At 36.0% G+C, this 17,867-nt stretch overlaps 1 protein-coding gene across 1 annotated transcript in view; it reads left to right on the top strand.

Moving 5' to 3' along the window:
* PRMT9 (protein arginine methyltransferase 9) overlaps positions 1–17,867 on the top strand; it is a 37,062-nt gene that overhangs the window by 5,869 nt on the left and 13,326 nt on the right. The window contains exons 3-8 of the mRNA XM_047717600.1: positions 839–1,075; positions 1,640–1,807; positions 4,731–4,833; positions 7,259–7,365; positions 12,736–12,925; positions 14,499–14,682. Coding sequence (XP_047573556.1) covers positions 839–1,075; positions 1,640–1,807; positions 4,731–4,833; positions 7,259–7,365; positions 12,736–12,925; positions 14,499–14,682 — 989 coding nt within the window. The remainder of the gene's footprint in view (positions 1–838; positions 1,076–1,639; positions 1,808–4,730; positions 4,834–7,258; positions 7,366–12,735; positions 12,926–14,498; positions 14,683–17,867) is intronic.

Here is a 17,867-nt window from a genome sequence, read left to right as displayed (position 1 = left end):
GAACTTTTGGATGACTCGCCTTTGATTTTTTTTTTTTTTTAAAGATTTTATTTATTTATTTGACAGAGAGAGATCACAAGTAGACGGAGAGGCAGGCAGAGAGAGAGGGAAGCAGGCTCCCCGCTGAGCAGAGAGCCTGATGTGGGACTCGATCCCAGGACCCTGAGATCATGACCTGAGCCGAAGGCAGCGGCTTAACCCACTGAGCCACCCAGGTGCCCCTCGCCTTTGATTTTTATCAAAGCATTTAGCTTAATGTCCTCAGAAACAGTGGCTTTCTCTTTGCAGTTATGTTTATTTAGTTTCTATCATATATATTTATTATATTTATATAATGTATATATTTTATATACTTATATATTAAATACATTTAATTGAAACATGTAATTATATGTACTTATAATAACAAGTACAACTGATAAAAACTGGTCTGGCTCTTGATAATTCACTCAGTTGCTGTAAGAAAAGGTATATAGTCACACCCCGTACTAGCATTAGGCATTAGTATGTTTTACACAGGAATGATTTTTAGAAAGCACTGGTTTTCTAGTGAGTTGGTTAAATGGCAGGATGACTCGGAGAGATTCTACTATATTTTAGTACAATAGTAATTTATAGTCAGTTTCCTAGAATGCATAAATACAATAAGGGTTCAGAAAGGAAAAAAAATGATCAAAGATTGTCATCCTTACAAAAGACTTCTCATAAGTGATGGTGCTTGGAATGAGTAGGATTTGGGGTGCTGGAGTGATTCTTACGCCTGATAAGTGGCATGAACAAAGGCATAGTAATTGATATCATAATAACCGAACATTTTGTCTGTCATTTTTTACTGTAGAATGGGCTTTAGAGATGAGGCAGCTGGGTATTTTCATAAAGCAGTAAAACTAAACCCTGAATTCAATGACGCAAAGGAGAATTTTTATCGTGTTGCAAACTGGTTGGTGGAACGCTGGCACTTTATCATGCTTAATGACACCAAAAGGAATACAGTTTATAATGCAGCAATCCAAAATGCAGTTTGCTTGGGGTCCAAGAGTGTTTTGGACATTGGAGCAGGAACTGGAATACTAAGGTTTGTTGTAATTGTGTTTTAATTATATGCGCGCGCACACGCACACACACACACACACACACACACACACACACACTAAGGTAAATTAAAGCTTTTTACCAAATATGGAAAATTTAACAGTGGAATTTAAAAATAGAGTTCAATTTATTTCTCATAATCTTATGATTATTCATGTAAACTACTACTATTGTTTTTTTCACTGTAACTTTTATCAAGCACTGGACACAACTACTAAGAATTTGGGGTTACTATTGAAATTTTGAACAATGCCTTTTAAGAGTACTTTTTGCATTAATAATGTGGTTGAGTCTAATTGTCTAAGTTAAAGCCTGTTGACATTTTTCATGTCAATTATGTCTTCTTAAAAACATGAGTATCATGATTTATTGTATGATTTGTTTCTTGATAAGAATACTGGTTCATTTTTTTTTTTAATGTGGAATGAATAATGGTTGTGTTAAAGAATAAAAGGAAAAAAGCATGTCTAAGCCTAATAATTCCACTAAAATTTGAAAAGCTGCAGTGGATTATTTTTTCTTGATGGAGCACTTTTACCCCTTGCAGCATGTTTGCTAAAAAAGCTGGAGCACACTCAGTATATGCTTGTGAGTTATCCAAGACCATGTATGAACTTGCCTGTGATGTAGTGGCAGCAAACAAGATGGAAGCCGGAATCAAACTCTTACATATGAAGTCACTTGATATAGAAATTCCAAAACACATTCCTGAAAGGTATTATATAATATTTATGTAATATAATTTATTTTTATAATTTTTTAAAAATTAAGATGTTTCTGTTAAGAGCTTCTAGCCCAAATAAAAATTCTAAAATACTTATATTGTAAAGATAGGAATATGGGATCATTTAGCTTAAGATGGATTTTCATAAGATCATATTCTTGATAAAAAATACTTAGATCTTGGAAAAAAAAACTTGTGCTAAGATACTTACTAAATATACTTGACCTTTAGCAAGTTACTTTTATTCTGTTAATTTTAGTATTCTGGTTGTGAAAATGGATACTGTCTCTTGTGTGGTCAACTATTTAAAAATTGTGGTTAAAAATAATACAAGAGTAGATCCGGCTTGATGGACTTGTCATATTTTGTGTTAACCTTGGCTAAAATGAAAGCCGTCAAAGTATTTTGGCCTGGCTTCTTCAAATGCTTTGGATATTATCTCATAAGTCTTGGCTTTTTAGTATATCATCTCACTTTAATCATTATTGCAAGGGTGATGGAATTTTAGAACTGGAATGGATTTACAAATCATCTGGTCCAACACTATCATTTTTGAGACAGTTTTCTTTTCTTTCTTTCTTTTTTTTTTTTTAAATTTGACAGACAGAGATCACAAGTAGGGAGAGAGGCAGGCAGAGAGAGGCGGGGGGTGGCGGGGAGAAGCAGGCTCCCTGCTGAGCAGAGAGCCCGATTCGGGACTTGATCCCGGGACCCTGGGATCATGACCTGAGCCGAAGGCAGTGGCTTAACTCACTGAGCCACCCAAGAGCCTTGAGACAGTTTTCTTAATGTAGCACTTTCTTTAATACCTCTCCTGGGTGGTCTATCTTCTCATCTTACTTAAATTCAATTTATATTGAAAGAGGACTTTTGGGACGCCTGGGTGGCTCAGTTGGTTGGACGACTGCCTTCGGCTCAGGGCATGATCCTGGGAGTCCCGGGATCGAGTCCCGCATCGGGCTCCCAGCTCCATGGGGAGTCTGCTTCTCTCTCTGACCTTCTCCTCGCTCATGCTCTCTCTCACTGCCTCTCTCTCAAATAAATAAATAAAATCTTTAAAAAAAAAAAAAAAAGAGGACTTTTATACTCTGTTGTCATTTGGACTGTGATTTTTAAAAGTCTTCTTCCGTATGTATAATAATATTTGTTTACTTAATAATTATACTTTCCAATGGGCTCAGCATTGATTTTCATGGAAGAAGTCTTATTAACTTGTTGAAGCAGAGAGACACATTTTATAGAAATAAACAGTATCCTGAATTATCGTAATCCACTCAGGCTGCCATTACAAAATAACCACAGACTAGGTAGCTTAAACAACAAACATTTACTTTTTCACAGTTCTGGAAGCTAGAAGTCCATGATCAAGGGTGCTGGCAAATTTGGTTTCTGATGAGAGTTCTCTTCCTAGCTTACAGACAGTTACATTCCTGCCCTTTCCTCTGTACATGTGAGGAGAAAGAGAGATCACCTGTGTCTTTTCCACTTTTATAAGGATACCAGCCCTGTCGCATTAGGGCCCTACCCTTATGACTTCATTTAACTTTAATTTTAATCTCCTAAAGACCCTAGCTCCAAATGTAGTCACGTGGAAGTTAGGACTTCAATTTATGAATTTTGGTGGCATGAATCAGTTACCTTAATTTAACCTTCATTTCTCTCACAGATAGTGTTATAGAAGGACCTATGGGTTTTGAATTAGGAGACAGGGATTCCAATACTAACTCTTTTTTAAATTTATTTTGACCTTGAGCAAATCTAGAGATTTCAAGATACTGGATTAGATGATTGAGATACCTTCCACATTTTAAATGTATGCAACCATCAATATGGAAAATTTTGTATAATTAAATAGTATTGGGTTTAGGCACTTTGAGGGATACCAAAGTTGTTTCTCTTTCTTTCTTTCTTTCTTTTTTTTAAAGATTTTATTTATTTATTTAACAGACAGAGATCACAAGTAGGCAGAGCGGCAGGTGGAGAGAGAGGAGGAAGCAGGCTCCCTGCTGAGCAGACAGCCCGATGTGGGGCTCCATCCCAGGACCCTGGGATCATGACCTGAGCCGAAGGCAGAGGCTTTAACCCACTGAGCCACCCAGGCGCCCCATACCAAAGTTGTTCTGTCCTCAAGGCACCTATAATCTAGAGAGGAAGATAAGGAATATTCATGAAAGTTTTTTTTTATCTTCTAATTACATAAATAAATGTTACTGGCAATAATTGCTAAAGAAGTTCAGAGAAGGGAGAAAGTATTTTTATATGCCTTTGGGTGAAATTTTCTAGAAAGAATGGTCAGAAGATCCCAACTCTGTGGACTTAAGCTTTTGTGAAAACTCACAGGTAGTAGGTAAAGCAAAAGAAGGAACAAGAGAGCTACAGTGAATGTGTAAGAGGTAAACATGGATAATGAAGGGAGAGAAAGGATTTTGAGAGGGAGGTCTTCTCAGGTCCATTACATGTTATTTGTAGATTAAGGAAATTGATAACTGAGAAAGATTACTCATCTTTATAAGTAGGGGAGTTATTTATGATAGAGAATATTTTTATAGAGTATTGGGGATAAAAATCCATTTACTCACCATGAAAGAGGGGACTGGTAAAGATAATGGGTATGAAGCACTCTTAAGAATTTAGGCAGTTGAAAGAATCACCTGAAGAGGCCCCAGGGTCATGTGAAGGTTGTGTGTCTCCCTGCCCCCAGAGGGTGCCAGGGGAGAACAGAGGAGCCTGTGGAATAGTAGAGTCAAGTTCCTTAAAATCTGAGGGTAGATACTAAAAAAGTAAAATGTATTAGAACATTTTATATGTGAACTGTTTCTATAATATACTTTTCCTTTGTTCTCTCAGCTTTGACATCTTTACTTAAATAGCATGATATTTTACTTACATATATCTTTAAAAAATCGTTCTATAGAGTGTCCCTAGTTGTAACAGAAACTGTCGATGCAGGTTTATTTGGAGAAGGAATTGTGGAGAGTTTGATTCATGCATGGGAGCATTTACTTTTGCAGCCAAAGGTAAGCAGCATGAAAACACTTAAATTTGATTAAGAACTCATTATTTCAGTAGGTATTTATTGAGCCCCTTTGTGTATTGCTAAGCAGTATGAAATACATTCTATCAAGGTTTATACTACGTAGTTGGGAAGAAATCCATGCAAAAACCAGTTTAATCATGTAATGTAATATATACTTGTGTACCTCCATGGGGTAGATAGGCCAAAAAAAGACTCCAGGAAGGAATTCATAGTAATTGAGGCTACACTGTGGGACAGCTATTGTGGAATTCTTGAATAGGATTGAGAAAGGGAAGTACTTTCAGTCTCAGTAGCCCTCACTGCTTGGATTTTTGGCAAACTATCAAAGGGGAGTGTAGCGATAACTGATTTGGTGTGGTTTTAAGGTACCAAATGATTGGACAGGACTAACTCTTAAAATTGCCAAATTGTGTTTTGCAATGAAATTCTCTAAGGTGGCCCATGAATTACAGATTTAGTTTTTATAATATGTAATGTGAATGAAAGTCTTTTAACATGTCATGAGAATTTACTATTTACAGAAAATGATTTGAATTTAAAATACCTAATTAAAGGCTGAAAAGAAGAGCAGTTGGTCTTTCAAATAGGTAGTAGTGATTTTGGTTTCTCAGTTAAAGTCATATCTGACAGTTTTTTGTTGTGTATAGATTTATAGCTACCCTCCTCTTCCTATTTGTACTGTTGAAAAAAATATGTATACATATATACATATATAAACACACATATATAGCAATGAAAGTGAAATAAACTTTTTAAATAAAATTAGTATTAACATGGCATCACATTCATTGTTTTTCATTTTTTAAATTTACTATGTTTTTATTTAATATACTGAACATACAGTGTTATATTAGTTTCAGGTGTACAACAAACTGATTCAGCAGTTCATACGTTACTCAGCATTCATCACGATAAGTGTACTCTTAATCCCTGTCACCTGTTTCACCCATCCCCCCATCCACCTCCTTCCTGGTAACCATCAGTTTGTTCTCTCCATTTAAGTGGTTTTTTTGTTTATCTCTATTTCGTTGCTGTTTATTTCTTTCTTAAATTCCACATATGAGTGAAATCATATGGTGTTTATCTTTCTCGGACTTCTTTCTCTTAGCATTATGTCCTCTAGATCCATCTGTATTCTTGCTAATGGCAAAATTTCATTCTCTTTTATGGTTGAGTAATATTCAAGCTTTTTTATTGAGGTATGACTGACATATAACATTATATTAGTTTCAGGTATAGAATGTAATGATTTAAAATTTGTATATCTTGTGAAATGATCTCCACAATAAGGCTAGTAAACAAAAGAAGCTTTTCAATTTCAATTTTTTTTTTTTAAGATTTCGTTTTTAAGCAATGTTGGCTTGAACTCACAACCCTGAGATCAAAAATTGCATGCTTTACCAACTAAGCCAACCAGGCACCCCCCCGCCAAAGAAACTTTTTAATTAAAAAAATTTTTTTTTATAAGATTTTGTTTATTTTAGGAGGGGGAAGTGAGCAGGGGGAGTGGCAGAGGGAGAAGGAGAGAGAGAATGTCAGTTAGACTCAGCTCAGCGTGGAGCCCAGTGTGGGGCTCTGTCTCATGCCCTGAGGTCATGACCTGAGCTGAAACGAAGAGTCAGACATGTAACCCACTGAACCACCAGGTGCCCCATAAGAAACTTTTTAAAGATTTTGGGGCGCCTGGGTGGCTCTGTGGGTTAAAGCCTCTGCCTTCGGCTCAGGTCATGATTCCAGGGTCCTGGGGCTCTCTGCCTGGCGGGGAGCATGCTTCCTCCTTTCTCTCTGCCTGCTTCTCTGCCTACTTGTGATCTCCGTCTGTCAAATAAATAAATAAAATCTTAAAAAAGATCTTATTTATTCACTTATTTATTTGAGAGGCAGGGAGAACATGTGCAGATAGGGGGAAGTGCAGAGGGAGGAGAGGATTGCGTGGAGTCTGACACAGGGCTTGATGTCATGACCCTGCAATCATGACCTGAGTTAAAACCAAGAGTCGGATGATTAACCGAGATGTCCCCACCAAAAAAACTTATTTATTTATATATTCATTTTTATTTTATTTTATTTTATTTTTTTAAACATTTTATTTATTTTTTCGACAGAGAAGAGGAAAGCACAGGCCAGGAGAGCAGCAGGCAGAGGGAGAAGCAGGCCCCAGCTGAGCAGGGAGCCCGATTAGGGGCTCAATACCAGGAGACCCAAGCCGAAGACAGTTGCTTAACCAAATGAGCCACCCAGGCACCCCTAAAAAAACTTTTGAAAGAAAAAAGTACCTTAACTTGTTTATCCTTACCTGTTGCTTTTAAAGTTTTTTTCTTATTAATTTTCTTTCTCATAATCATGCACACATATTTTTACATACATGAATATAACTGAATATAATTTTTTTTGTTATATTTTAGAGCAGAAGTGAAAATGGTAATTGTGATAAGTATGGGAAAGTTATACCAGCAAGTGCTGTCATATTTGGGATGGCAGTAGAATGTGCAGAGATAAGAAGACATCATAGGTAAGTGGTTATTTAAATAGTAAATACTAGAAAACATTAATTTTAAAGAGTAAACTGTACTTGAAAGTTTATTTAGTGAATATTTATTTGGATGAGAATTTGTAGTTTTGTGACCTTTAGATTCATGATGTTTTTTCCAGCCTTAATTCCCTGTTTGCCTTTTTCTTACTTTCCTTTAAAGTGTAACTCTAGGGATGCCTGCGTGGCTCAGTTGGTTAATCATCTGCCTTCTGCTCAGGTCATGATCCCAGGGTCCTGAGATTGAGCCGCGCTCCGCAGGGAGCCTGCTTCTCCCTCTGCCTGCTGCTCCCCCTGCTTGTGCACACATGCTTGCTTGCTCTCAAAAAAAAAAAAATCTTCAAAAACCAATAAAGTAGAACTCTAGAACTAAAACCAGCTTTCAGTTTCTTAGTGGAAAATTAATTTTGATACAACTTAGTATTTTTTTTATTTGTGGTGGATTAAAGAGGCCCCCTTCAATAACTTAAGAGTAGTAAAGGTAACATATAAATATTTTAGGACATAGTTATGATTAAAAGAAGAAAATAAAAATTATCTTAAACTCTTCACTGTTAGATAGCTACTGTTCATCTTTGTTGTATACCCTTCTTACTTTTCTGTGCATGTTACAGGGTGATAAGGAAGTAAAATAGTTATCAGTAGGGCATAGGGCACCAACCAGACAGACAGTGGCCTTAATGAATAGATTGGCTGAATTAGTGTGCTGGTTGAGTGTCTGTTCTGTGTAAGTAAAGGTGTGTGTATATCAATTTATTTTTGTTTCAAAAGTTTCAGTAAATATGTTTGCTTTTTCTTCGTGAGCCTCTTCATGTTAATCGATATGCTTCATGATTTTTTAAAACCAATTTCCTTTCGTTCTGAGTTTAGAATTTTTAGGTGCTTCTACTATTCTGCATATAAATACAAGGGTAAATATCTTCGTACTTAGAACTTGTCTTTATTATTTTCTTGGGATAAATTTCTTAATAAAGAATCGAGTTACATAAAATCTTATTTTTAAAAAAATTTTTTTAAAAGATTTTATTTATTTGACAGAGAGAAATCACAAATAGGCAGAGAGGCAGGCAGAGAGAGAGGGGGAAGTAGGCTCCCTGCTGAGCAGAGAGCCTGATGTGGGGCTCGATCCCAGGACCCTGAGATCATGACCTGAGCCAAAGGCAGAGGCTTTAACCCACTGAGCCACCCAGGTACCCCGAGTTACATAAAATCTTAAAAAAAAGAAAAAAGAATTGAGTTAAAAGGTATGTACATTTTTCAGTTTATGGATACACATTGCTGAATTGCCCACCAGAAAAGCTAGGTTGTGTGTTGCTGAGATTTCTTGCTATAACATGATTCTAGATTCTTTGCCATAAATAGTTTCTCTTTATATTTTATAGTTAAGTCACTAAAATTGTTTGGCTAAGCAAAATAGAAATTGACTGGTGTCTACTATTTTGAAAAAGGATCCCTTTATCATTGATTCGTTTACATAGCAAATAAGGGTCTGACTATACAACAGAAGCACCAGCAGTTTTTGTAAAAATAAAAATGCCATACATTTTGCTTGAGTAGGTCTGGGTGAGTGAGACTTGGTATTTTTTTTTTTTTAAGAGTTTATTTATTTATTTGTCAGAGAGAGAGCACAAGCAGGCAGAGTGGCAGACAGAGGCAGAGAGAGAAGCAGGCTCCCCACTGAGCAAGGAGCCTGATGTGGGACTTGAGCCACATGACCTGAGCCAAAGGCAGTGGCTTAACCAACTGAGCCACTCAGGCATCCCCAAGACCTGGTATTTATTTTTCATGAAGCTCAGCAGTGTGGGTTGAGGACCATGAAGAAAGGTGCTGAAAGATATAGAGATGAGTGCTACTATTTTATCTGGTAGAAACAATTTTTTTTTAAGATTTTATTTATTTATTTGAGAGAGAGACAGAGAGAGAGAGCATGAGCAAGGAGAAGGTCAGAGAGAGAAGCAGAATCCCCGTGGAGCTGGGAGCCTGATGCGGGACTCGATCCGGGAACTCCGGGATCATGACCTGAGCCAAAGGCAGTCGTCCAACCAATTGAGCCACCCAGGCGTCCCAAAACAATTTTTTTTTAGGATTTTATTTATTTATAGAATCTGAGAGCAAGAGAGAGCGTCCACAAAGTGAGCACAAGTGGGGGGAGGGGCAGAGAGAGAGGGAAACAGAATCGCAAGATGACTCCACACTGAGAGTAGAGCTCATTGTGGGGCTCTGTTCCATGGCCCTGAGATCATGACCTGAGCTGAAACCAAGAGTTGGATGTTCAACCAGCTTAGGCACCTAGGCACCTGTGGTAGAAACAATTTTAACTACTGTTATAAAAATCACTGTTTGGAACCTAAGTAATTGAATCTTATGCTTATCTGAACAAGCAAATGTTTTAAGAAAAGCCAAGAAAAGTGATAAATTTGCCTTATTAGATACAAACCTCTAGAAATAAAAAACACTGATGCAGAAATCGAAAAACAGATCAGTGGAACAAAGTAAATACAGACCTTGGAATTTATAGAGATTTAGTAATGATACAGATGTGGTATTTCAGGTCAGCAGAGAAAGGATGAATGGAAATAGAGATATTTTTCATATAGGGAAAAACATTAGGTTCTTACTTTAATTCAAGATGAATTAAATAAGTGTAGAAAATTCATTGAGTGATGAAGGCTTTCCAAAGGAAAACATAGGATAGAGTCTAAAAAGCCATAGAAGAGTGACAAATTTGACTACTTTAAAAAAATTTTAATATATCTGGTGAAAGTGTAAATAAAGTTAAAAGACAGTTGACAGGCTGAGATAAAAATTTGCAACTTTTACAACAAAGCACTAATATACTTAAAATTGTTAATCAGAGAAATGGAAATTAAGTCAATATAACTTTTTTTGAGTAATTATATTAGCATTAAAAATGATAATATCCTATTTTCTCACAGGTGTGGGGAAAACTTATACACTGTTAGTACAACATTTTAGTAGCTCTATTTGGCATTATCTAAAAAAACTAAAGATCTGAATAGTCCTTGACCTACTATTTCCACTTCTGGTAAGCTGTCCTGATAAACATGCTTACATGTGTGTACAGGCGTGTTTAATGTAATGCTGTAATTGGGAAAAAAACTATCTGAAGGCTTATTAAGAAAATATTTCAATAATTTTTGATAAAACATTCGCTTAGTGCAGTACTGTGCAAATGTCATAAAGAATTATTTAAGGTACATGTACAGACATGGAAAGAAGTTCATGATATACTATTAAGTGAAGAAGACAAGGTGTAATCCTAGGAGCAGTGAGCATACCTGACACTAGGTTTTGGTTTCTAAATTCCATTCCTTGCCAAAGGGAACTGTAGCTCCTTGGAGAAATGGCTGCTTCCAGGATTAGGGTAGGACAGATTCAAGATGACTTTGAAACATTTTGCGTTGGAAATTAAGGAAGTACTAAAAAAAAAAATTATAGGCCATTAAAAGGATATAGAAGCATGTTTGGAAGAGTCTCCCACTGGCCAAATCTGAGAGAATTTAAGCACCAAATACATAACATACATAAGGGCATTTACAAATTAAAACCCATTGGATAAAATAAGAATCCATGAGTTCCTACTTATAATAAATAGATTAATAAATTCATAAATGGGGACAAAAGGACAGTTCTTTCCAGCAGGAGAATGTTGACTAATAATAAAACAAATGTTGCAAAATTATTGTTTGCAATAAGGGTTATGAATGGATCAAATCAAAGGGGGGAAAATTTAATGAAGGTCAAGATATCTGTAAGTTTAAAAGTATCTTCTCACAAATAATTTATTACAAAAGGAAAAATGTTGATTACACAGGGAAAAAACCACATAGCATGTTAACCAAGTGATCAAAATTAACATCACCAGTAAGATTCTTCTAAATCTGATACTTTGAGGATATGTCATTTATGTAATATTACACCCAAAATGTATATAACATATACATAATTATGAAAAAAAAAAAAACCCTCTCTTTGCTGTTCCGCCTGCAGAGGGAAAGGGAGGAGCAGACTCCTTGCTAAGCAGGAAGCTCAATGTGGGGCTTGATCCCAGGACCCTGAGATCATGACCTGAGTCAAAGGCAGACACTTAACTGACTGAGCCACTCAGGAGTCCCTCGGGTATTTATTTCTCATAAAATGGTGTGGCTAAAATATACACGAAATGTTTTTTTTTTTCCCAGTGTAAATTTTTGTTGACATCAGAATGCTGTTAAAGCAAGTTCATAAACCATAAATTTATGATTTGATGAATTTTCATGACATTGATACACTTGTGTAACCAATGATCAGATCAAGATCCAGAACACCACCACCCCAGAAGGTCCCCAGGAAGAAACCTCTTCCAGTTACGGGTTCCCTGTCCCCCATTAGAGTAGCCACTATCCTGACTTCAGACACCATAGATTATTTTGACTGTTTTGAATTTCATACAAGTGGGATCATACAGAGTAAGTTTTTTTGTGCCTGACTTCTTTTTTTCAACATCCCTGTTCACTGGTGTATAGTTTGCGCACTCTCATTGATGTATAGTATACCAGTGGATGAATATACCAAAATCTTTGCTTTTACTGATGATGGATATTTAGGTGACATCTAGTTCCTTGATTATTGGAAATAGTACATCTGTAAGCATTCTTGAGCATTCTTTTGGTGATTGTGTGTATGAATTTTTGTTGGCTGTATTCCCAGAAGTAGGAAAGCCAAATACCTTGAAGTTCCTGTATTGAGTGAATCTAGAATGGTTATGTTCAGCTTAAGTAAGTACTGTGAAAAGTCTTCCAAAGTGATCTTACTAATTTTATACTCCTGCCAATAGTGTATGAGATGGTATCATCACCAACACTGGGTATTGACTATTTCATTTTCCCAGTTCTAGTGGTTGTGTAGGTGTTCACTTCACTTCACTGGTGACTAATGCATGTTATTGGCAATATGTTCTTTTGTGAAGTGTCCATTTACGTCTTTTGCCCATTTTTTCTTAAGTTGTAGAAATTTAAAGGTATATTTCGGATATGAGCCCTTTTTTGAATAGATGTATTATAAATTGCTTCTACTCAATGTGCCTTTGTCCTTTTTTAAAGCTGAGTAGCTTTTGATGAAAAGAGTTTTTAATTTTATTATAGACCTATTTGTCATTTGTTTTGCTTTATAGTTAGTGATTGTGTATGTAATTGTGTTTAAACTTCTGTCAGTAAAGTGACTTCATTTTTATGTTTATTTTTCTGGACTCAGTATTAGGTGATGTTACTTGATTCTAAAACAAACAAAACAAAACAAAAAAACAAAGAAAACATCTTTCTCCCTTCCCCTTCTCATTTTCCCTCCTACCAGGGTGGGTACTAAGAATGTTGCTGGGATCTGTTTACCAACATACGTGAAATTTCAGAGTCCAGCTTGTTCTGTAGATACTGAAGAGACAGTTGAACCATATACAACTGAAAAGATGAGTCGAGTTCCTGGCGGGTATTTGGCTTTGACAGAACGCTTTGAAATTATGACAGTAGATTTCAACAATCTTCAGGTAAAAAAAAAAAAAAGAAAAAGTTCACTTATAATTTTTGAGCGTTAAATTTCAAGCATTCTTTAAAGTAATACATAGGACAGTCTTATTTTATGAATTTACATGTGATTCTACTTACTACATATAAGGAAAATGATTTAATTATAATCAGTATTTTCTCCTGAGAAGATTATGTACTTACTTTAAATACATAGGAAAAAAAATCCCTAAGGTTTGTTGGGAATGTATAATGTGACAGGTGCTTTCACATGTGTTCTTAGATGGTTTTTACAACAGTGTTGCAACTATAATTTTAGTTAAGATTATCCTTGTGCTATATAGATGAGGGAATTGTTTCTTACATTAATTTTCCCCAAATTATGCAGGTGTGAATGCAAGAGTTATAATCTAGAGCTTTCTGACTTTCTCAGTGTCATGCTGCCATTTCAGGTTAACAGTATTCCTTGAAAAGAACAGTAACCCAAATCTCTAGATCGTATCTGTATCAGGGTGATCACCCAAATCAGTTGCCCAGAAATGAGAAGTTTCCAAGACATGGGACTGAAATTTCAGTTTTAGACTAGGACAGTCTTGGGCAAACCAGGACAGGTTGGTTGCCCTGTGTCTCTGTGTATGTATTGGTCGGTGATGGGCAGATGTGCTGCATAAAGAAAATGCCCAAGGAAATTGAGAAAGTTCACACAGAGTCCTTGTCTGAAGATCATTAAGGTTAGATGAGATGTGTCTGGGGACAGAAGACTTTGTAAGGGCCATTATAGCCTGTGATCTTTATAATTCATAAATTTAATATAATTTAATCTCCTACTAATTGTTACTAGGTTCTTCTTAAGGTGGTTTGGAGCTGCATTAACACTTTGACATTACTTACTAAGGCTGAGCTTCAAGACCATTTCATTTCTGATATAACAGTTACAGTAGGGAACAATACCGTTATAGTTGCTAAATACTCCAAAGCTGTTGTTTTCTTATTTTGAGCTTTTCTTATGTTAATTTTTCTTTGCCACAGTTTTAAAAAAATAACAACACTTTTCTAAGGCTTTAATTTGGAAGTCGTATTTACTTGTTTAACACTTTCGAATAATAAAGAAGAAAAGAAACAGTGTATGTCTTCCTTTTTAAAATCTAAGTCCTACTTTCCCCAGACCACGAGTTTGAGGTACATCTTTTCAGACTTGCTTTTCTATTCTTCTAAACACACACACACACACACACTTTTTAAAAATAAAATCCCTATTTGTTTGCCACTTGCTGCCTTCATTCAACAATATATCATGAACTTCTTTCTTTTTCCTTTTTTTTTTTTTGTCATGGACTTCTTTCTACATCAGTATTATGTATCTGCCTCATTGTTTTTAATAGTTACACAGTATTCCACTATGATAGATGGGAGCTTTTCATCCAGTATGCCTCAAATGGCTATAGGTATGTAAGGATATTGATTTTCCTAAGGATGCTGGGCAGATGTGAGAATTTACAGAAATGGGAAGTGATATGATATTGGTGATATGATATATACATATTAAATATATATTAAATATATAAAATGTTTTCATTCCTTTTACATTTTTGTCAGGAATTAAAAAGTCTTGCAACTAAAAAACCTGGTAAAATTGGTATTCCTGTTATTAAAGAAGGCATACTAGATGCTGTTGTGGTTTGGTTTGTACTCCAGCTTGATGATGAACATAGTTTATCCACAAGTCCTAATGAGGAAACATGTTGGGAACAAGCTGTCTACCCTGTACATGACCTTGCAGGTATATCTTATCTAATTGTTGTTTGTTTGTTTTTTTAAATCTTGTTGCTTTAATCCTGTAAGCATTTGAATTAGTATAAAAAAATTTACTTTGAATAAGAAATTTCCAGTCAAGGGAGATTGGTTAAATTTTTTAGGACTTTTTATTGTTTTGAAAAAGATTTTATTTATTTGAGAGAGAAAAGAGCATTCAGGCTTGAATAGGGACAAGGGTAGAGGGAGAAGCAGGCTCCCTGCTGAGCAGGGAGCCCATGCAGGGCTCAATCCCAGGACATTGTGATCATGACTTGAGGGGAAGGCAGCTGCTTAACAGGTTTGAGCCACCCAGGCACCCCAGAACTTACTTTTTAAAAAAGTAGTTTTAAATAATTAATATATGTTTTAAGAAGAGAAAATGTAATTGCTGCATACCACTCAAAAATACCTATCATTGGGGTGCCAGGGTGGTTCAGTTGGTTGAGTGTCCGACTCTCAATTTTGGCTGGGGTTATGGTCTCAGGTCCTGAGATTGAACCCTGTGTAGGGCTCTTTGCTTAGCAGAGAGTTGGCTTGGGATTCTCTCCTTCTCCCCTCCTGTTGCTTGTATGCATGTTCTCTCAAATAAATAAATAAATAAATAAATATGATTTATTTAAAAAATGTGATTTCTTTAGCTCTGATTACTCTGGTTATCCGTAGATAAGAGAAATGCTAGTCTATTTGTTATAGAACAGTGGAAAAGTACTAGGGTAGGAGTTCTTGCTGCTTGTAGAATCTGTGGAGCCCCTTGGTCATAAAAGTGCGTGCGCGCGCACACACACACATAAAATTTTGCAGTTTTAGAGGGTTTATAAATTCATGGACTTCCCTAGAGAGTCTGTGTTAAAGATATTTTTTGTATAGAAATTTTTTTACCAGCAGTGTGGTGGATTTCAATATAGTTCACATAAGTTGTATTACATAGAAAAATTCTGCCTTTTTTAAGTGGGGGCAGGTAATAAGTTTCTATTTCTGTGTAGTTTTCCTAGTCAAGGATCTAATTTGGCAAGATGGTTAAATCTTGGATTGAGTATAGTTTTGTGGCTAGTATGGTGTTTTTGGAGCCAGTCAGGTAGACTTGGATTCAGGTCTTGGCACTGCTGTTTACCGACTTCCTGGCTGGCTTGCTTACTATGTCTCAGAGTTTTTATTATTTGATATACAAAAATGGGATGATGCTGCCTACCTTGCAGGATTGTACCTTGTAGAGATTTTAAGAAATAATGGACAAGGCACGCCTGGGTAGCTCAGTCAGTTAGGGTCCTGGGATCGAGCCCCGAATTGGGCTCCCTGCTCAGAGGGGAGCCTGCTTCCCCCTCTCCCTCTGCCCCTCCCCTTGCTTGTGTTTCTTCTCTCACTGTCTGTCTGTCAAATAAATAAATAAAATCTTAAAAAAAAAAAATAAAGTGTCTGCCTTCGGCTCAGGTCATGATCCTGGGGTCCTGACATTGAGTCTGGCATTGGGCTCCTTGCCTGGCAGGGAGTCTGCTTCTCACACTGCCTGCCGCTCTACCTGCTTGTGATCTCTCCTTCTCTGTGACAATAAATAAATAAAATCTATCTTTAAAAAAAAAAGAAATAATGGATGTAAAATGCATATCAGCAACATAGCAACTGGCACTCAGTTAGTAGCATTTTTTATTTGAGTTTATTAAAAAATTTTAATTCCAGTATAGTATATGGTGTTATACTAGTTTCAGATAATCTTTGTAATAATTGAGTAATTCTCTACATTACTCAGTGTTCATCATAAATATACTCTTAATCCTCTTCTCCTGTTTCACCCATCCATCTGCCCCCACCTTATAACCACCAGTTTGTTCTGTATAGTTAAGAGTCTGTTTTTTCGTTTGTCTCTTTCTTTGTTCATTTATTTTTCTTAAATTCCACATGTGAATGTACTATGGTATTTGTTTCTGACTGACTTATTTCACTTAGCATTGTACTCTCTAGATCCATCCATATTGTTGCAAGTGCAAGATTTCATTCTTTTTTATGGCTGAGTAATATTCTATCTATATACCACATCTTTTAGAAACATTTTTTAAGTTCCAGTTAACATACAGTGTATTTATTAGTTTTAGGTGTACAATATAGTGATTCAGTACTTCCATATACCACCTGTTCATCATTTGCTCTTCACAGCAAGTACACTCCTTAATCCCCATATCCCCATCACCTGTTTAACTCATCCCCACACCCTCCCTTCTATACCACATCTTGTCTATCCATTCATCTATCAGTGGACACTTGGGCTGCTTCTGTACTTGGCGATTGTAAATAAGGCTGCTATGAACGTAGGTATTAGTGTTGAATTAGTGTTTCCATATTCTTTTTGGTATTCATTTTCATTATTCATTCTCATATTCCACTACCCAGTAGTGGAATTACTGGGTCATACTGTAATTACGGTAGTTGTGTTCTTAATTTATTGAGGTACTTCCATACTATTTTCCACAGTATTCCCACCAACAGTGCATAAGGGTTCCTTTTTCTCTACATTATTGCCCACACTTGTTGTTTCTTGTGTTTTTGGTTTTAGCCATTCTGACAGGTGTGAGGTTATATCTTATTGTGGTTTTGATTTGTATTTCCATGATGATGAGTTATTTTGATTATCTTTTCATGTGTTATTTTTTATTCTTTCTAATAGTTACTTGGGTGGGCTTTCTTTTTTTAATCTTTCTTAGGGAAAGGACATTTTATTTTTTATCTATTTAATTTATTTTTAAAAAGATTTTATTTATTTATTTGACAGAGAGACATCACAAATAGGCAGATAGGCAGGCAGAGAGAGAGAGGGGGAAACAGGCTCCCTGCTGAGCAGAGAGCCCTGATGTGGGGCTCAATCCCAGGACCCTGAGATCATGACCTGAGCCGAAGGCAGAGGCTTAACCCACTGAGCCACCCAGGCACCCCGGAAAAGGACATTTTAAATGTGTAAACAAGAATAACCTGTATTTGCAACTGGTTCTAAAGCTGATAAGAAGGAATTGTGATTATACATTTACATTTAAATTTTTACCGAGTTTGAAAGCTCATGGATAAGAGCATGATATAGTCTTTATTGTAGGACTTAAATCCTTCCTTATATTATTAAATTCTTAAACATTCAAGTGTCTAAATACTTCCAGTTAGAAATATATTCTATTAAATCCTGCCTTGTTC

This window comes from Lutra lutra, chromosome 2, assembly GCF_902655055.1.
Source record: "Lutra lutra chromosome 2, mLutLut1.2, whole genome shotgun sequence".
Lineage (NCBI taxonomy): Eukaryota > Metazoa > Chordata > Mammalia > Carnivora > Mustelidae > Lutra > Lutra lutra.
Note: the sequence above shows the minus strand (reverse complement) of the source record. Positions and strands in the feature narration are given on the sequence as shown.